The following is a 20,852-nucleotide window of genomic DNA, read 5'->3' as shown; positions in this document are numbered from 1 at the left end:
TAATTTAGTAATGTAAATATTACAATATTTATCTATAAATTTAATTAAACTTAAAGCAGTTTAACTTTAGCTAAAGTCAAAACATCTTATAATCTGAAATGGATGGAATATATTTTAAAAACTACACGAAAAAGGTTAAGAAAAATTTACATCACCTTGGGTCCATATATAGATATCTCGCATGCTAACTGTTTGGAAAAAAAAACCCTGAAATATATATAGGCCTGGTAAATATAATGGCAAATAACGTGTTGCTAGTTCGTCTAATATAATGGCAAATAACCAATGTACAGGCGGAGAAGGTGGGTTAGACCCAAATCATCCAGTATGCGTTGGCGGCGCGTGTCCAACACCAGGTCTACCATACACTAATCCACGTGATCCTTGCATATACCGTAACAGGTGCAATCCACCAGGACGGATGGGTGATCCATAAGTAATTTTCATCATCAATATTTATCGTTGTGATCCAGTATACGTCCACATCGTCCACATGACAATAGTGTGTGTTTGTGTATGTTATACTAGTATTCACTAGCTGCTCACACTGCATGAGAGCTAGTTAATTAAGAGAATGTCTATGTATGACAAATAATGTACTGTGGTACTATATATGTATCCCCCTGTCTCGGCAATATATGGATTAATAAGACATGTGTACTCTGGATCTGATTAGTGTAATAGTGTTCATGTTTGCAAGCCAATTGCATCCACATTCGCTGAACCACAATCAATTACAGAGGGGTTCACAAAAGAAGAACAATACTCCCAACTATATGATCTGAAAATGAACAGGGAGTTTGACGAGCAGCCTGTTCAAATCGATCCTCTGTTCCAAACAGACAAGATCTTAAGAAGCACTGGTACTACTGAATACTACACTAGTTCATGTGAGCTTCATGTCGATTCTATAAATCGGCAATAATAAAAAAGATAAACGCACAAGATCTAAAGTGAATGAGCAAGGGGATAAAAGTTTAGACGAGCTCATGCCTTCTCGATTAGAAGCTCTCAAAAAAAATACTTGTTGCTCATGCAACCATGTATGAGGATATCTGTTAATTACTGTCATATAGCCCCTGGATAAAAGCACAAGTCTTCCAACACGGATCATATAAAATTTAGTGATTACAGTGACAATGCTAGTGAGAAGCTCTTCTGCCAGCACATCTAATTACTTTAATTTACTTGATCTTAGGTGAATATCTGTAATGGAAGGTACCAGCTGCATTAGTAAAATTTATAGAAAACATTAGTGGCATGTTATTGCAGAAACTATGAATATAATGCCAGTCATAAACTAATTGTTCCGGATTCATGCATTTCTACTTCTAGATCCACAAGAAGCAAAACATCCATAAAAGCTCGAAGATGCAGCACTAGGGAGCATACTATTTTGCTAAGAAAAGTTATAAGAAAAGGCAGATAAAAAATGGCACAAACTTTATAGAGCTAACTCTTCAGCTTCAGATTAAAAAAATGACAGCACCAATTGGTTGTCTAATTTCATTACAGTGGGCATAGTTGGCTAACACAAAATTGTTATATCACATGGAATTTAGCTGATGCCATGTAGTACAGACGAAAATCTACATGCATATGTAATACTATATACTGCCACAATAAGTGGTTAATATTGTCAAATTTCATCCACAAGCATATATAGTACATGACAACAATTAGCCACCTTCTTAAAACAAAGTAAGATTGTCATATCCAAAGCGTATCAGCATTCAGCAATGGACAGTTTCAGCAATATCTTTTGTAAGTTTTAAAGCTACAAACAAGGGGTTGATAATCATGAGGTGTGAGACCTGAAGAAGATTCAGACTTAAAGTTCAGAGTTAAGAGATAGCTGGAATAGATTCAACGGTCGAGATTGCGAGATACCGATTCGCGAGAAAGTTATGAAGATCGTGTGGCCCAGTTTCGCCGCGACGAGCTACAGAGGGGAAGAATTGCCGTACTGTGGACGTCATCGTCGTTGTCGTTTAGCTATGGGCGTACTCAATATAAGCCCGAGCTTTTGGCTGTAACTCTTTATCGAACTTGAACCCTAATCTAATTTCCCCTCTTGTTCTTGCGGCGCACACAAATATCTCTTTCAATTCTAGTAAATTTCAGCATTCCATTTTTCATTTCTGCTGTGTTAGGATTCCCATTAGTTAGCTACTAGCCATATTTGAATTTTCCCCAAATTTGTCTGAACCAAAATCGTTGGATCCTGACAAAAGGTATCAGAGCTCAGATCTGATGGGAGTACTCCGGATCTGATAGTCCAGGCTAGTGAGGGTTGGGAAATTCATTTTCCTGGTAAAATTCCTAAGCGAGGCCGAGGAATCAGGTCGGAGGAGCACAAATTCGGCAGAGCAGTGAGGGTTTGGGGACTAACTAGTCGTTCCCCTGTAAAATTCCCAGATCTGTGTTTGCAACCATGCCTAGAGGGCCCCGAGTGGAGGATCCAGTACTGGAGGAGGTACAGCCATGGGAGACAGCGGTGGATGAGCTTAGGCTAAGCATGATGGATTTGCAAAGGAAGGTGGAAGAAGACCACAAGCTGGTCCAGGAGCAGCTTCAGAACCAGGCGGTTCAGGCTCAGGTATACAAGGATGAGGTTATGCAAAACTTGTTGTCAATTCAACAGATGTTAGGTGGGACAACTAGTTGCATGGGGCAGGAAATCAAGGGCACACCGAAAACACCTGGCTTTGCACAATCTGTCGTAGGAGGGGGAAAAGCAGTGGACACTAATGCAGCAAGTACCAGCAGACATCCTCTTTTCGATTATAGAAACCTTAGTTGCCCAATGACCACCCAAGCCATAGAAACCACAGACCTACCACCAACTGTTTTTACTCCCAAACCTGTCTCCACCCCTCCATCTGAATGGAATACCTCGGTTTACTTCACTACACCAACAGTTCCACCACCAATTCCACCAGTACCACCACCTCCACCTAACCAAAACAATTTACCTCAAAACCAAAATTACAATCCTTACAATATGAACTACCAGTATACACCATTCTATTACCCTCCCTACCCTCCCTATAACACACCTTGGAACCTTCCACAGTACAACTACCCACCACCATCCCATACACCACCTAACCAACCGTTTCTTCCCCAAAATTGGGATCGTCGATTTGGGCCCTACCACGATCCTAATGGCCGAGAAAGAACCCAGTATGCTGAGAATGCTCATAGACGATCAAAGCATGTTGATTTCCCCATTTTCGATGGTGAATGCCCTGAATCTTGGATAAGGAAGGCTGAAAAGTATTTTGCTTTGAATCAAACTCCTGAAGAAGAAAAAGTCCTAGTGGCTGAAATCTATATCACAGGTCGTGCTGATCAGTGGATCTCGAGTTCTGATGTTCTCACTGAACAACTAACTTGGCCTGAATTTAAGTCCATGATTTGCCAACGCTTTGCTGCTAAGTCCAACATTGAAGTCATTGATACTTTTCGAAATCTGAAACAGTATGGTTCTGTTGATGTTTATATCGACAAATTTGAAGAAGTTATGGCTCTAGTGAAACGAAATAGGCCCAACCTAACTGAGCAGTACTTTTTGGATTACTTTATCTCTGGCCTTAAGGATCATATCAAAAGACCACTGAAATCTTTACACATTCAGTCCTTGGTTGATGCTTATGAACATGCAAGAAATTATGATGTGCCTCCTCGAAGCAGTCCCACTGTGGCAGTATCTCAGAGTAAGGAGATGCCTAAATTACCGGTTAAACCGGCATTGAAGGATGACAAGCCATCACCTTTTACAGCACCAAAGTCGTTTGGCAGATGCTTCAAGTGCCAAGAGCCTTGGGTACCTGGACATGGTCGAGTTTGTAAGGCCACTAAACAAATTTATTTGGTAACCTTAGATGATGATGGAGAAGAAATGCCTGATAATGCTGCGGCCCAGTTTACTACACCACCAGGTAGTCCTGCTCATGAGGCTACTACCCATACAGACTTGTCTTTGCATGCTCTCGAGGGAACCAATTCTGTTGCTACAACTTTTACTATCCATGTGTGCATTGGGAAGATGTCTGCTACTGCTTTGATTGATAGTGGCAGCACCTCAACTTTCATTTCTCCCAAATTTGTCAGTAAGGCTGGCTTGGAGATTGTTAACAATGACCCTATTCCTGTTAAGGTAGCAAATGGAGGCACTTTATATACTGGTGCTAGGTGTGTTGATGTACCTTATATGATTCAGCAGCACCAATTCATATCTACATTCAGACTTCTTAATCTGAAAGGCTATGATATCGTCCTTGGGTGCGATTGGATTTATCACCATAGTCCATTGACACTCAACCTGAAGACCAGGGAATTAACCATTCATAAAGATGGACTGCTGGAATTGACATTACCTGACATCAGTGTGTCACCATCTAATTTTATGATTTCTGCCCCTACAATGGAGAAACTCCTAACTCAAGATGTGGTGGGAGCTGTCTTGTACTGTCACTCCATTCATTGCTCTGCCTTGACTGAGATACCCACCCCTCCTCTGTTGGCTCCAGTTTTAGCATAGTTTGCTGATGTTTTTGCAGAACCAGTGGCACTCCCTCCTCAACGTGACTGTGATCACACAATTCCCTTGATACCAGGAGCTAAACCAGTAAATGTCCGACCTTATAGACTGCCATATCAGAAGAAAAATGCTCTTGAGGAGTTGGTTCAGCAGTTGCTTACCTCCCAAACCATTCAGCCCAGCATGAGTCCATATTCTTCTCCAGCTATATTGGTTAAAAAGAAAGATGGCACATGGCGTTTGTGTGTTGACTATAGACAACTTAATGCTTCCACAATTAAGAACAAATACCCCATTCCTGTCATTGAGGATCTCTTGGATGAGTTGCAGGGAGCTCAAATTTTTTCCAAAATCGATCTCAGGTCTGGGTACCACCAAATTCGCATGCATGCAGCTGATGTTCATAAAACAGCTTTTAGCACTCATTTGGGCCATTTTGAATACTTGGTGATGCCTTTTGGATTAACTAATGCGCCAGCCACATTTCAAGCACTCATGAACAAGATATTAGCACCCTATCTCCGCAAATTCGTGTTAGTTTTCTTTGATGATATTCTCATATATAGCAAGTCAGCCACCGAACATGCGCAGCATTTGAGCCTAGTACTACAGTTACTGAGACATCACCAGTTATTCGCCAAACCAAGTAAATGTGTCTTTGGGCAAGATCAAGTGGAATATTTGGGGTATATTATTAGCTCCTCAGGAGTTGCTACTGACCCTGTTAAGGTGCAAGCAGTTCAAAACTGGCCTACTCCTACTTCTATCACTGAACTAAGGGGTTTTCTAGGTTTAGCTGGCTACTACCGAAGATTCATTAAAAACTTTGGTATCATCTGCCGGCCTATGTTTGATGCTCTGAAAAAGAACAACTTCCATTGGCAAGAAGTTCAGCAACAAGCCTTCGATGCCATTAAGCTTCAGTTAGCTCAAGCACCTGTTTTGGCCATGCCAGATTTCTCCCTTCCATTTATTTTGGAAGCCGATGCTAGTGGACATGGGATCGGAGCAGTTTTAATGCAAAATGGTCGACCACTTGCTTATCTCAGCAAAGCAATAGGACCCAAAGCTGCTGCCCTCTCCACCTATGATAAGGAAGCCCTAGCTATCTTGGAAGCTCTAAAGAAATGGAAACATTACTTTTTAGGCACTTCTCTCATTATCAGAACAGATCAAGCTAGCTTGAAATACATTAATGAGCAGCGAATCACTGAAGGTGTCCAGCACAAATTACTTATCAAGTTGTTAAGCTATGACTATAAAATTGAATACAAAAAGGGCCAAGAGAACAAAGCTGCAGATGCGCTGTCCAGAATGCAGCAGCTTAATGCTTTAACTACTACTGTCATTGTTCCCCAGTGGATAACTGAAGTGGCTGCTAGTTACAGTACTGACCCAAAATGCCACGAATTGGAATCTCACCTGCACATTGCACCGCAATCTCACCCTCCTTATACTTTGAAAGGAGGCATTCTCAGATACAAAGATCATATTGTAGTTGGGGCCGGCAACACACTACGAGAGCAATTATTAGTTTCTTTTCATGACTCAGCTCTAGGAGGTCATTCTGGTGAAAGAGCAACTTATCAGAGGATGAAACAACTGTTCTATTGGCCTGGTATGAAACTTGCTGTCACTCAATTTGTCAAAGCTTGCCCTGTCTGCCAAAAGAACAAGACTGAACATAACATGCCAGCTGGGTTACTTCAACCTCTCCCTCTTCCTGAAATGGCTTGGTCTCACATTACAATGGATTTTGTCGAAGGCTTACCCAAGTCTGAAGGCAAGGATGTGATCTGGGTTATTGTTGATAGGTTCACCAAATATGCACACTTCATTCCTCTTAGCCATCCTTTCACTGCCGACCAAATTCTTACTCAATTCTTGGAGCACTTTTACAAATTACATGGCTTGCCGACAGTGATTGTGAGTGACAGAGATCGCATCTTCACTAGTTCCACCTGGAAAGAAGTTTTTGAAAAGGCTGGCGTCAAACTCCACTTCAGCAGCGCTTATCACCCGCAAACTGATGGTCAATCGGAGCGAGTTAATCAATGCTTGGAAAATTATCTTCGCTGCATGACATCGTCCAAACCCAGGAAATGGAAAGCTCTTCTACCTCATGCTGAATGGTGGTACAATACAACCTTCCATACATCTCTGGGCATGTCACCATATCAGGCCCTACATGGCATTAAACCACCCCTGTTGGCTGAATTACTCCTACCTGGTTCCTTATTGGAAGGTGAACGTAACAAACAGGAAGCCAAAGCTGCTCTGTTGGAGACAATAAAATCTCATCTTGTCAAGGCTCAAGCCCGTATGAAATACTTTGCCGATCAACATCGCCAAGAACGCACACTTGAAGTTGGCGATATGGTCTACCTTAAAATGCAACCATATCGACATAATTCACTGGGTCTTCATTCTTCCTTGAAACTTCACTCCAGGTACTATGGGCCATTCAGAGTTCTGGAGCGCATTGGTTCAGTTGCTTACAAGCTTTTGCTACCTGTTACTAGCCAAATACATCATGTCTTCCATGTCAGCCAGTTAAAGAAACATCTGGGCTCTCGTGCTGTCCCTGAACAAGGTCTTCCTTTGATTGATGCTGAGGGCAGGATTCTCTCTACCCCATTGGCAGTGCTCGATCGTCGCCTTATACCTAGAAACAATGAACCAGTGGTGCAGTGGAAAATTCATTGGGCTAACCTACCAGAATCAGCTGCAACCTGGGAGGATGCTGCGTTTATTACCAAAGTATTTCCTTCTTTCACTCCATGAGGACATGGATCTTAAGGGGGGAGAATTGTGAGACCTGAAGAAGATTCAGACTTAAAGTTCAGAGTTAAGAGATAGCTGGAATAGATTCAACGGTCGAGATTGCGAGATACCGATTCGCGAGAAAGTTATGAAGATCGTGTGGCCCAGTTTCACCGCGACGAGCTACAGAGGGGAAGAATTGCCGTACTGTGGACGTCATCGTCGTTGTCGTTTAGCTATGGGCGTACTCAATATAAGCCCGAGCTTTTGGCTGTAACTCTTTATCGAACTTGAACCCTAATCTAATTTCCCCTCTTGTTCTTGCGGCGCACACAAATATCTCTTTCAATTCTAGTAAATTTCAGCATTCCATTTTTCATTTCTGCTGTGTTAGGATTCCCATTAGTTAGCTACTAGCCATATTTGAATTTTCCCCAAATTTGTCTGAACCAAAATCGTTGGATCCTGACATGAGGTCATGGAAACACACAAGCATAGCTTCTGTTTGCACTACTGCTAAAGAACCAGCAAGTTCCAAACTTATTTCAGATATAATGAAGTAAAAGACTTAAACATAAATATCTACCGGATTATCCTTGTCATCAGCTTGTCACTGTAAACTACATGAAGCTAATCAAGCTCTTTCAAGCAAGATAAGATGACAGAGCCACCAGTCTACCACTGATCCTACATGCATATTACCACATAGGGCAAGTCTGATGGAAAGATGAAGCTGCTCCTATAGGTCTAGGGGGATCATGGACCGACTGCCATTGGAATCAATGGCCATCTTCACCTGGTGTGCATGTGTGCAACCAAAAGATGTCACACTACTTATACTGAATTTACATTGTATACACCGAGATCATAAACTCACCCTCTGAATCCCAAGGAAGCATGATGACTGAAGACAACAAAACATAACATGGGAATAAATTTCCAAGTGATTTCATAACAGTTTAATTTTAACAATATATGAACTAAAAATGTAATTGATGAACATTATTGTAAATGTTTCTTCACTAATTGATGCTACTTGTTCATAATGGGATAGAGATGAGCAAGATGTTGCTTCAATCAGGACTCGTTCAAGCAATGGCAAACTAACATGGATTCATCTGCACTTGGTTCATTCCACATTGGCCAACATCGCATTGTTGCGGTAAAAAATAAGACAATTCTACTGAAGCAGAACAGGGAAGCATACCTAGTGAAGTGTGCAGGGCGACCGTCAAGATTAAGGTGGAACATGTACATTTGGCAGCCCTAATGTGCATACTTAACAACTTGTGTTCCAAAAAAGTTGGGGATGGAACTGCACCCCGTGCATCTACGGTGGACCTGCCACTGTACTATATCGAAATTTTACATATATCATTCCCAATACGGTGATATGTATATGGAAGGGACATTAAAGACCATCCAGTCTTCTTCCACCCCTTTATCAATGTCTTCTCTCTTACCACACACACTAGATCATTTCGGTTATCAATATGTAATTCTTATACCTCACATTATTATTGAAAACATGAAGGAAATACATATAATTGCACTGCAGCTTAAGTGATCCATTGTTCCGTTATAAAAAAAAATAGTACAGCTTTCACAATAATACATCCCAAAAATATTTCAAAAACATCACATGACCACCTTCAGACAAGCAGCAACATCTATACTAATTTGATTTCACTTGATATCTATATCTGGTAGCAACATCATGGGCATTATGGAGACGTATCATTAATGCAAGTAATCAAGAAAATCTGATTGGTTTTTAGTTTGTTCCCTGCACTGTCATGTACATAGCCATGGTGTGGTTGTGCGGTAGTTTAGCTCGAGGACGACTTTGTGTTCATGTTGGAGTCGGTCTCACTGACACGAGTGGCATGGAAACAAGCAAGCGGCTGTGGAAGTGTTCATGGTCATGATGCGAACAACATGCACGATGGACATATCCATGTCCACTTGATCTATAAATATAAGGGTAAGAAAGCAGGAAATGCCGTATCACAAAGCCACCAAATCGCCTGAAGTCCTAGGAAGTAAAATGGAAGGACTTCAACTGCTATTGTACATATCTATTTCATCGCAGGAAGGACTTCCAGTACATGTGTATTGAACATATATATTTCATAGCAAATGGGATTTTCCAGTTACCACAAGTCAAGTGCAGCATGTTTGTGATGAATAGTGTAGCATTAGTGCAGAACTACAAGACAATGCATATGATGCTCATATGATTATCATTCATTCATTCACAAACAACAACTGAAAAAAGCTAACTGCAAATATCTGTTCATCTATTCTCAGCAGACCCTATGCCATTAATTCAAGAATAGTTTCATGACTGTAAAATTGCTAGTGTTGGGAAGAATCTGAATATGCAAAAATCAAAAGCAGAATGGAATGATTATATCATAGATATGTGACCATACAATCAACTTCAAGACTTCCAGCAATCTAGATTAGCACTTTGTTTAGCATCATAACATTGTTTTATACTCCCTCCATTCCAAATTGATCTACATATAGTTTTTTTGAGGTTATTCCTAAATGATCTACATATTTGTGTTCATTTATTAAGTCTATTCGTTATTTGTGCATTAGAGTAAATGGATATTGATGCATGCATCCATGCACACAAGTATTTATAACCCACATGCAATATCTTGATTTGCTATTGGCTAGGAAATAGTGGGGATGGTGTATGCATCTAATTTGTTGCTAGAGTAAATATAGTATGAGAGAGATATTAGCTTTTCTTGGTCTTGGTGTACCTATAAAATATGTAGATCAATTTAGAATGGAGGGAGTATAAAGCCATGTATATTGAACACCATAAGGAACAGTATAGTGTGAAAAAATAAAAAGGATACATATAATTGTACCAACATGACAATGAAAAATATAATCTGGTTGTCTAAATAATTGATGATGTGTCCTAACCTGGGCTGCTGTTCCTGTGGCATTTCATTCATCCATACTTTTTTTTCATATGAAAAACAATGGCTAAGCTATTTATGAGAATTGTGCATAGTTCTTTTAAGTGTAGAAAGAATCTTATAGAAGTTCAAGTCAAGCAGCCTAGCACTGAGTTCAAAATCTAACATTTTGAGCACTCATATTTTGGTTGACATTAAGGAGCTCAGTACAAGCTCGATCCACTACAGTACCCATTTTCTGAAAAGGATTACTAATGTTCCAACCCACCTTGTGCGACACAGCTTATTTCTTCTTCAGACAAAGCAATGCATGTGACCTCTGTTTTCAAGAGTGTGTATACCCTCTGTTTACTTATATATATGTATCTTCTAAACCAAAATGCCAGCACCATGCAAACATATACTACAACAAAAAGGACACATGGCAAACATATATTACCACGAAAAATGGTGCATTTGCCTGAAACATAATAAGCCTATCAAGTAAGATCATGTTTATCAAAGCAAGAATGAATTATGTACAATTAGCATCCTAAGCATCATGGTAATGAAAGGCAGGTTAATCAACATAGCTTCTAAAATTGCACAATAAAATGGATAGGGAGCAGGGAGAAAAGAACATGCCAGTTATGCCTACGCTGGCAAATTGATCCAAGCAAGAAACAATGAATTATAGAAAATTAATTTGTCACCAATAAAATGTGATGATAGATGGACCAATTAATCTCAAGGAACATTCTTAATGAAATTAGTAGTAATACAAAAGCAAGTGAAATATTAACATTACCAGGTGCATACTCATCTAGAAGTAGTTTAGGCTTTAGATAATTGCATGATAAATAACACAGCTAAATATCTTCAAAACATAAAAGTCACTCAGGCTGGCAAGTAGAGCTCTTCCCAATCCACAAAAAGTGCATAGCCAACAACCTAGTAGAGTAGTGGTACCTTGCTTGTAGATGCTGCAACAGAAAACTAATCAGCTCGGCATGAGGCGCCATCCTTGAAGCATTTTGAAACATCGAAAGGGTCCTTTGACATGTTGAATGCCCCCTGGAAGCACCATGCTGTAGCATCTATAGGAAATGGACTCTCATAGACAATCAGCTTACAGTCTTCATTGGCCAATCTTGTAGAAGCCATGAAAGTGCTCAGACTGGCACGCAGCCGATCAGCTGAAGATGAACAGGTATGTGTCAGCACAACGACAACCTTCTCCAGCACCTGCCCACGCCCGGCAATGAACTTGAGAAAATCAAGCTCGCTTCTTTGCATTCTGAATTCACGCATGATAACCTTCTTGATGTGCTTCTGGAGGCACTCAATTGGGGAGGTCTCCTGCAACAACTTGGGATTGAGCTTGCCGGTGGTGTTGCCACTAAGAGTGGTCTCTGACTGCAAATTAAATCGATTCAGAGTCAGGGCACATATATTGTCAAGCTAGCTCTGGTACTCGATCATGCAGCAACAGTGTATTCAGCTGAATTCCTGGCGAACGGATTTACCTGAATGTAGAGTGTCTCGACATTGGGAAAGCATCTGAGGAAGCTCGGCAACATCCTGACTTGATTGTTGTCAAAGAGTTTGAGCTGAATTCCCAGCATCTGAACACTCGGGACCATAGTTCTTCGGGTCGGCTTGGTCCCAGCCTGCATGAGATGACATTGTGCAATTTAATCAAAATGAGACAACTAGGATCAATCAAGATTGACGCATTGGGAGACAAGGAAACAAAGACGTTGCCACCCACCCTGATGTCGGTGTTGCCGATGCTCAGCTCGTGCATTACAGGCACCAAGAATCCCAATACGCGCAGGTTGGGTGCATGACCAATCTTGACTCTCGTGCGCATGTCGATGATGCCGCCGACGTTGTCGATGACACCGCCGGTTCCACAAGTTTCCCAGAACATGAGCCTCTCGAGGCGCGCGGCGTGCTCCACGGTGATCTCTTCCACGATGGACATGCACACCTCGACGCACCGCAGGCTGTGGCTGGCGACACGGAGGCGCAGGAGCTCGCGGTGGCAGACGATCTCGAAATTCTCCAGGACGGGGCATCTGTCGAGCAGGAAGGCGAGCTCCCGCTGACCCATGATAAGGGAGCAGAGGCCGAGCTCCCGGAGGTGGGGGAAGGAGGCAGCGCGCGGGACGGTGGCGACGGCCGGGAACCTCAAGAAGCCGATGTAGAGGCGGGTGAGGGAGCTGCACCTGAAGAGCGTGGCAGGGAAGGGCACATCGGTGTCGAACTTGGAGGCGCGGTTGACGAAGACGAGTTCCTGGACGCCCCTGGCAGCGAGGAGCTGGAGCCAGAGCGCGAGCTCGCTCCGGTGCGCGTCCATGGGGGTGCACGTGATGTGGACGCTGCGGAAGGGGCCCGGGTGCGCGGCGAGGGCGCTCGACACCATGCGCGCGACGTCGCGCATGCCGTCCATGGCGCGGAGCAGGAGGCCGCCAGTGCGGTCCAGCTCGTCGGGCCCGGGAGCGCGCCCGGTGTGCTTGAGGTGGGCGTCGGCGAGGACGAGCGGCGCCGAGCGCCAGAGGCGGCGCCAGCGCGTGGAGAGCGCGGAGGTGCGCGCGGCGTCCCTGGCGGGGAGGCGGGAGAGGATGTCGCGGAGGATGTCGACGGGGAGGGCGCTGATGCGATCGACGCCGTCGCGCGGGGGCCACGCCGCGGCGGCGAAGGCGAGGGGCGCGTGGAGGGAGACGGGCGGGTCGGGGAGCGAGGAGTAGACGTTCTTGGTGACCATCCGCATGTTGTCGTCCAGCCCCAGCACCTGCAGCGCGTTGGTCTCCATCGACTCCATGGCGGCTTCTGCGGCGGCGGCGATGTGCCGGATCGGCAGCGGCGAGGGTTTTGGTGGGTGGAGGAGAGGCGGCGCTTGTGGTTGTGGGAGACGGAGTGAGTGAGAGAAGATCAGCGAAAGGGTTTCGCTTGTGTTTTTTTGTCTGTTTCTGTCGCTGGGCCAAATGTCGGAAGCAGGTTTGTCACGGGCCCAGTAAGCAGTTGAGTTTATCTGTTTCTATATGATACCAGTATCAAGCATTTGGTTAATTTAATCATGGATTGATAGTTGATACTTATAGTCGTACTATACTACTACGATAATGCTGGTTGTAGGTAGAGGTGTCCAAACGGGCGGCACGGCCCGGCCCGGCACGGGCACGGGTCCGGCACGGCCCGTTTCGGCACGGCCCGTTAGGCACGGCTGATGAAACGGGCCGTGCCGTGCCGGCCCACGTGCCGAGCCGCCGGCCCAAGCACGGCCCGTGGATGGCCGGGCCGTGCCCGTGCCGGCACGGCACGCCTGCGGCCCACGGGCCGTTCGGGGCGAAATTTGAGATTTTTTGGAATTTTTTCGAAATTTTTATGAATTTTTTAGCCTCCCAACGGTTATTTTCAAATTTGAACGGTCAAATAGCCGTTAGTGTGCCACGTGGCGCCTTCCCATTCGACCGCCGCCCGCCCACGTGGCGCTTTCGGCCTGACGGGCCGCCGGCGAAACGGGCCGTGCCGTGCCGGGCCGTGCCGCTACAGTAGCCGTGCCGTGCCGTGCCGGCCCGCGGGCTCGGCCAGCGGCCCAAGCACGGCACGGCTACTCGGGCCGTGCCGGCACGGCCCGTTACTGTAGCAGGCCGTGCCGGGCCGTGCCTGCTACAGGTTCGGCCGTGCCCCGGGCCGCCCGTTTGGCCCGGCCCGTTTGGCCACCTCTAGTTGTAGGGCGTCCGATGGCAAGTGAGAAAAATCAGACGGTGCATAGCCTGCTATTGCATGTAAAAAAATCTTTTTTCACATGCTCACATTTCTCATTTCTTCAAATGATTTTTTCTCATAAACTATTTATCTAATCCATGATTTGATTGCACCACTAAATTCGTTACAATTAAATCTTTCCAATAAGACCACACATAATTATATTTTGATAAAAGAAATATTTTAGTTTTTTATTGATTTTTTTAATGTTGCATATGGTCTCTTTTGATGTTTCAACCAGTAGTTTCACAATGTTTCAGCTAGTGTACTTATGATGTTTAACTATGTACGGATTAAATGTTGCAGTGGATTTTGATATTATAGAACGCACCGTTGCAACAAATTACCCACATATTTTTGAAACTCTCTATTAAGAGACTTTGGTTTATTTTCTATTCCACCAAAAATGTTTCACCTAGTGTACTCATAATGTTTCATTATGTATGGATCTAATGTTGCAGTGAGCTAAAACATTCTTTTGCAATAAATCACCCACATATTTTGGAAACCCTTATTAAGGGAATTTGGTTTATTTTTTGTTCCACCGAAAAATGTTTCACCTAGTGTACTCACAATGTTTCACTATGTATAGATCAAATATTGCAGTGAACAGAAACATTTTTTCGCTATTTAATGAAACATTGTTTTTATATAAGGTGAAACAACGCCTGATTTAAATGATTGAAACATTTTCGATCTACTTAGTGAAACAATTCCGATATACCTGGTGGAACATCGTACAACATTTAAAAATAATTCAATAATAAGCTAAATTTTTTTTCATCGGAATATATTCATGTGTGGTCTTGTTTTGAAGATTTAATTGCAACAAATTTAATGGTGTAATCAGATCATGATTTGGATAAGTAATTTAAGAGAAAAATCAGTTTAAAGTAGTTTTGCACGTAAATCGAGCACTGACATCAACGCCCGATTTTAACCTCCTCCCGTCGGGCGGCCGAGCGGGAGTCACGTCCATACTAGTAGGGTATTGACTGAATTAATGTTTAGTAGTATCTGTACAGTCCCATCTCTCTTTTTTTTTCGTTGGACACATCGGATTGTTTCTATATTTCCAGGCATCTTACTATTTAGCTATACTTTTATAAATTTTATAACCTTAAATATACCAATATTTTAAAGTTTGGGTGATTTTTAAAAAAAAATTACATTGTTTGATTATATTTTAGGCTTATGACTTTTTATATCAAAAATCTGTTTAATTAGGATTGCTTTCAAATTTGGTTATGATTTTTTTATAGACCCTTCACGGCGCATAAACTCTAAAACAACCACTCAAAAAAATTATATATAGGAATGATTGTTGCAGCGTGCAACAATAGAACGGAATTCTTTCTTAATAAAAAAAATGGAATTCTTTTTCGTGACATTAATTTATTTTAGCTAATAATTAATTAATTAAATACTAATGAGTCACCTCATTTTATTTGCGTGGAGTAAGGTTTCCAACATCCACTCTCAAATGCAGGGCTATCCTTCTCTTAACGCTTCTCACAAATTTGGAAAAAGTTTGGACATCACAGTAGATCACAGTGACAACGGTCTGAATTGTGCGAGTTAGGGAATCATAAAAAAGAAGTGATGTGCTTCTGTGCTCCTCAACCAAAATAACGCACGGAGATTCAAGCACGTCACCGGCTCAGATTAAAAGTTGATTAAGATTTATCGAGGGGTATTTCTGTCCATGGGGAAGTGAATGAGAGTATCACCAACAGTTCACCTATTTGATTTCCAAAACTGATTTTGGGAGATTTTAGTAAAAAAAAAACAGCTCCAACAAATCCCCTACTCTCCTGCAAATTTTGGAGTTCCCTTCTTCCGATTCCTCGCTCGGTTTATATCGGGGTGTCGCAAATGCCGCTCCCAATCCCGCAATAGATGTGGCGCCTCCTTCCCGTGGCAGAGGTGGCGCGATCTCTCTAGGAGAGAGCTATAAATCAGGCGTCCGATGGCAGACGGTCAAATATTTCAGTTGACCGTTGGTGCAACATTATGTTATACATGCTAAAACAAAAAAAAAATCAGCCTCTGAAACATACATAGATTTTGTGAAACACAATTAGAACACATGGTGAAACATATTGCTATCACATATGAAACATTAAGCTTTTATTGTTTGAAATATATGTTTTTCTTTCATCAGAATATAGTCACGTGATATCTTATCGTAAAGATTTAATTATAACAAATTCAACGGTATGATCAAATCGCTCATCGGATAAATAGTTTAGAAGAAAAAGTATTTTTAAGATCACTAAATACATGCATGCATGGCGTGGGGAGAAAACCAATCGAATGACAGGAGAGATTAGTGACGTAAACATCTCATACTTTTCCTCAGTCATTTATGAAACATTAGGTTATATATGGTGAAACAAAAAATTCAGTTATCGAAATATTTAATTTTTTTATGAAACATAATGAAAACATGTGTTGAAACTTATTGCTACTGTGTCTGAAACATTAAATTTTAACGGATTAAAACATATGTTTTTCTTTCATCGGAATGTAATGATGTGATATCTTGTTGTAAAGATTTAATTATAACAAATATAATGGTGTGATCATATCATCGATTGGATAAGTAGTTTAGGAGAAAAAATATTTTAAAGATCATTATATTATATCATGTAATGGATGTATGAAGTAGATAGGGAGTACAAAGCGTTTCGGGATCTCTCTCGCAAGTTTTGCCGCGTGCGAGAAGTGGCGTGGAAAAAAAAATCACGTGAGAGGAGGTGGATAACTGATTTTTTAGTTGGTAGCTTTCTATGGGCCCACTTTTCTGTTTTAGGGAGTAAATTTTACAGAATCTCTTGAAAGGAGGACTTTTCTGACTTAACAAATTTAATTTAGGATTCGCAAATTCAGATTACTGGGGTTTGAATTTACATGTTCGGTTGGTGATGCTAGTGTGGTGTCATTAGCGAACTACTGGCACGAGTTTCGGACTCCCGGTGTTCATCAGCGGAGGAAGGAGCGAGCTCCGGTGTTCGTTAGCAGAGGAAGGTGGCATCGCCGCGGACAAAGGAAGAGGAGACAAGCGGCATTGCGTATCGAGGTTGGGCACGCGGTAGCGGCGAGACGGAACCGAGTGGCCGAGTGGGCCTGAGGAATCGGCGGCAGAGTGGCTAGCACTAGGAAGGGGCAGCGCTGCGCTGCTTGACGGAGGAAGGCATCGGCAGCCAAACTGCCTTCGCAAATCAATCATCGTCGACAGCTAGATGAGGCAGCTCCATAAGATGTTTGTCCACTCCATAGAATTTTTTGAAGTAATGAATAGGATTCAACGCTTTGCTGCAAAGGCCCTCGTATGAATTTTTCGTATATAATTGAAATCCTTCAAATTTCCTATATTTTCAATATAAACCAAATGGTCTCTTGCCTTCTTATGAAAAATATATATTACTAGGTGCCTATAAAATAGAAGGACTTGGTCCATTGGGTTGGCACAATAAATATGTATTTCATCCCAAATGGGATTTACTATAAGTACAGTACAATGTTGAGTAGTAGCAAAAGAGAGAGACTTCAGCCTTGGGCTCTCGCATCGCTCTCCCCTAGGGCGGCTCAGGAGGGGACGACCAGTCCGCCCTCTCTCCCACCTCCCCCCTCCGCCTCGCTGCCGCTCCTATTTTGGAAAAAGATAGCAAGAGCTTCAACCTATTAGACAATTTCTTTTTAAGTCTCTCTCATCCGATTCCTACGTTTTTCGAGCGAGCTAATAAAATGGTTATTATGGTATTTTGCAATCCTCTGTTTTGCAATTGTATGCATATGAAAATCCTATCTTTTTTCCATTCTACTTTTTTTTAGCTCTGCGTTTCAATGGAGATTTAAGTGTGGTAGAAATGTGACACTACAATAGATACAACGTTCACAGTGAAGCTTAACCAGCAAAGAAGCAATTAAATATTTGTTATATGAACGACGTGTTGCCCATCCTCACACATAGGGCGTGAAGAAAAACCAAAACACACTCGCTTGGCTCACGTCTGGTTCGGCTTGATTTGATTAGATGTGTTATTGAGCTAAGCTGATGTCTTAGTTCGTTAGATATAATGAGGCGCCACGAGGTGAGCAGCTTGTGAGCCAAATGAGCTCAAAGAAAAAGCCCATATGTCCATCTTTAAGAGACTTAACCCTAAAACCTGGTGCAGGCATGTGATAGTCGGTATAGTACTCTCCTCCCCTTAACTCCTTTTTAGTCTCTTCGTCTCATGCTCACCTTGACCAATAGCGCCACCGCCCAAGCCGACAGCACGGTTGTGGCAGTGTCATGCCAATATAGCGGCCAGCCACCAGCCCTAGCCAACCAACCCTTACATTATGCTAGGTCCTAGACGCTGCCCTAGGCCGTTGTTCACCATCCCCTCCTTTGGCCGTCGCTCTGCTCAGTTATGGGGAAGAGCCATGAGCACGAGCAAGCACATTGGAATCTATGACTCCTTGATGTAAGATCGAACACAAAAAAAACCAAGCCTGCCAGACGGAGGTGAATGGTAGAAACACCAAAACCAAAACTTTTAGTGGGAAATAAAAGTTATCCTTAATTTGATGAAGTTGCATCAGTCAAACTATTGCCTTGCGAAGGTCAAACCATCTCCAAGCCGTCGGTCAGACCGCCGTCTTTCCACTGGTCAAACCGCTCCCCTTTGGTCAAACCGTCGGGACTAAGAAAAACAAATATCGACAAAACTCTTGAAAGTAGACCAAATTTATTGCATCAATATGTATTTACAAAATGCATCTAAAAGCACTACTTTCTCAACTCACGGGCTAGGATTGAAACCTCGAAGCAAACCCTAACTTTTCTCTCCGAAAAAATCAGTACCTTCTAGCCTTAATCCCTCTTCTATTTATACCCACAACATGGTTGCCCCTAGCCACGAAACGAACTAGAACTAGGACTCCTAATTACATTGGAAACCAACCGAACCAGGGAAACAACATCCCCATACAACTCCACAATCAAATCTTTTCAAACTTGCACTTCAATTCAAATTTGACTTCTCTTTACATACGCACACAACACCATGTGTATGTCATATGAAAACCTTCACCTCCACATGCATTGTTCTCTAACCTGAGCATTCCGTATGATATCCTTAACCGTCTGGACCTCAACTTCTACCAAGCCTAGTTCCAATCCATCACTGGCTATACTCCCATGACCTCAAGCAACACCTGCACATGAACAACAAAACAATTTCATATCTGAGTACAAGTTCACACCAACTTGACTCACATCAGCACACAATAGTATCACATACAAATATAAATCATCTAGAAGTCATATCCATGAAACAATCTAGAAAATCCATGAAAACCTCCCGAAACCGACTCCAATACAGAGTCTGTCGGTCTGACTGTCAGGCTACCCGGTCAAACCGCACCAACACCTCATGTCTGACTAGCCACCCAGTCCAGTGCCAGCTGCACTGTTTACCGACCGAAAACACTATTTACCGTATTTTCAATAAACACGTACCTTTGACAATTTGTTCATCACATATTAAATCATCATGATTTCACAATTGATTTGATTGTATTTGCAGACCCTAAAACTTGTGATTTGGTTTGATTTTCTAAACTTGAACTTAGATTGCATTTGCAGATTTATGGTTTAGCTGTGTTGGCTCATGAGCTTAACGAGCCAGATTAATCTGGTAGGCGATCCAAGCTGAGCTAGCGTTCATCTCTATTCTTATACTTTCTTTATAGTTGGTACCCACTAACAATTATTATAAGCTAAAACTCAATATGCAAGCATGCCACATCATCATCCACTGGCAATTATTATTATTCTAGTCCATTTTAAATCCCATGCAAACATGCCACATCATCACCTATTAGCAAATACTATTTTGGCACATTTTAAATCCCATGCAAACATAACACATCATGTACAATATTACATTGTAGATATCAATAAAATTATCTTCCTCACGTTATTTTCCCAACATTTCAATTTTCATCACTTCTACAATATTTAACATATATCTATCCATGAATTTCACAGCAAAGTGTTGGGTATTACCTAATCCTATCTTACTATAAAATTATAACTCACTAATTCTAAAGCTCAACATGCAAACATGCCACCTCATCATCCACTAGCAATAATTACATACAAAACTTATGCAAGCAAGCAACATCATCTATAATTAATTGAATTCTACAAATCAACATCCAATTATCTTCCTTCACATTATTTTTCACAATATTTTTAACATCTATATATCCATCTTTTTATAATACTTAACATATATTCGTCCATATAATCAAAGCATGGGATATCATATTTCATCTACAATTTCATAAATTGTCCACTAAATTTATTTCTCTCTTAACATAGTTTGACAAACCAGTTTTATTTGTTATTTTTTACTTTAGCTCGATTATTAAGAAATATTAAAAGTTAATTTCCGCAGCAAAGCGCGGAGAATCATCTAGTTGTACTAATAAGCCAAGCCGAGCTAGTCAATGGTGAATCCAGGATTTGAGAAGGGAGGCGTAAAAATATATGCTAATTTTAAGGCATTCCATAGGTAATATGCCGTACCAATGTAAATTATTAATGGTTCTAACCTGGATTACTGTTCTCATAGCATCTTTTTTTCATTCGTTCATTTTTTTTCCTTCATGTGAAAAACAAATGGCTAAGGTAGTTTATGATAATTGTACACGGTTCTTTTGAGCGTAGAAAGAATCTTAAAATGGTTCAAGTAAAACATTTGAGCACTACCACCTGGATTGCTAATGTTGCTACTCACTTTGTTTGAAACAGTTTATTTTCTTCTTTAGACAGGCCAATGAAATGAACT

At 41.9% G+C, this 20,852-nt stretch overlaps 2 protein-coding genes across 5 annotated transcripts; one reads left to right on the top strand and one right to left on the bottom strand.

Moving 5' to 3' along the window:
* Positions 1 to 2,434: 2,434 nt before the first annotated feature.
* On the top strand, positions 2,435 to 7,330 carry LOC4341087 (transposon Tf2-1 polyprotein). The gene is made up of 2 exons (XM_066311734.1): positions 2,435 to 4,391; positions 4,566 to 7,330. Exons 1-2 carry the CDS (start codon positions 2,435 to 2,437, stop codon positions 7,328 to 7,330), a joined length of 4,722 nt encoding a protein of 1,573 aa, XP_066167831.1.
* A 1,538-nt stretch (positions 7,331 to 8,868) lies between these two features.
* LOC4341085 (F-box/FBD/LRR-repeat protein At1g13570) lies at positions 8,869 to 13,169 on the bottom strand. 4 transcript variants are annotated; one of them, XM_015788791.3, is made up of 4 exons: positions 12,002 to 13,169; positions 11,757 to 11,900; positions 11,200 to 11,646; positions 8,869 to 9,344 (listed from the first exon to the last, which is right to left on the bottom strand). In XM_015788791.3, the coding sequence occupies exons 1-3, from the start codon at positions 13,055 to 13,057 to the stop codon at positions 11,227 to 11,229; spliced, it is 1,620 nt and encodes a 539-aa protein (XP_015644277.1). In that variant the 5' UTR covers positions 13,058 to 13,169; the 3' UTR covers positions 8,869 to 9,344; positions 11,200 to 11,226. The 4 variants fall into 4 exon arrangements, with proteins under 4 accessions (XP_015644277.1, XP_015644278.1, XP_066167495.1 ...); XM_015788792.3 differs by having other exon boundaries at positions 8,869 to 9,279; XM_015788793.3 differs by having other exon boundaries at positions 9,082 to 9,213.
* Positions 13,170 to 20,852: the final 7,683 nt, after the last annotated feature.

The sequence above is a fragment of the Oryza sativa genome, chromosome 6 (assembly GCF_034140825.1).
Source record: "Oryza sativa Japonica Group chromosome 6, ASM3414082v1".
In the NCBI taxonomy this organism is placed as follows: Eukaryota; Viridiplantae; Streptophyta; class Magnoliopsida; order Poales; family Poaceae; genus Oryza; species Oryza sativa.
Note: the sequence above shows the minus strand (reverse complement) of the source record. Positions and strands in the feature narration are given on the sequence as shown.

Excerpts from the sequence above, each read along its gene's own strand:
- LOC4341087 (XM_066311734.1), top strand. The coding sequence starts at position 2,435 with ATGCCTAGAGGGCCCCGAGTGGAGGATCCAGTACTGGAGGAGGTACAG. Across the intron at positions 4,392-4,565 it reads ATTGACATTACCTGACATCA|AACCAGTGGCACTCCCTCCT; the intron begins GTGTGTCACCAT and ends ATGTTTTTGCAG.
- LOC4341085 (XM_066311398.1), bottom strand. The coding sequence starts at position 13,057 with ATGGAGTCGATGGAGACCAACGCGCTGCAGGTGCTGGGGCTGGACGAC. Across the intron at positions 11,901-12,001 it reads TCGGCAACACCGACATCAGG|GCTGGGACCAAGCCGACCCG; the intron begins GTGGGTGGCAAC and ends CATCTCATGCAG. Across the intron at positions 11,647-11,756 it reads TCGAGACACTCTACATTCAG|TCAGAGACCACTCTTAGTGG; the intron begins GTAAATCCGTTC and ends TTTAATTTGCAG.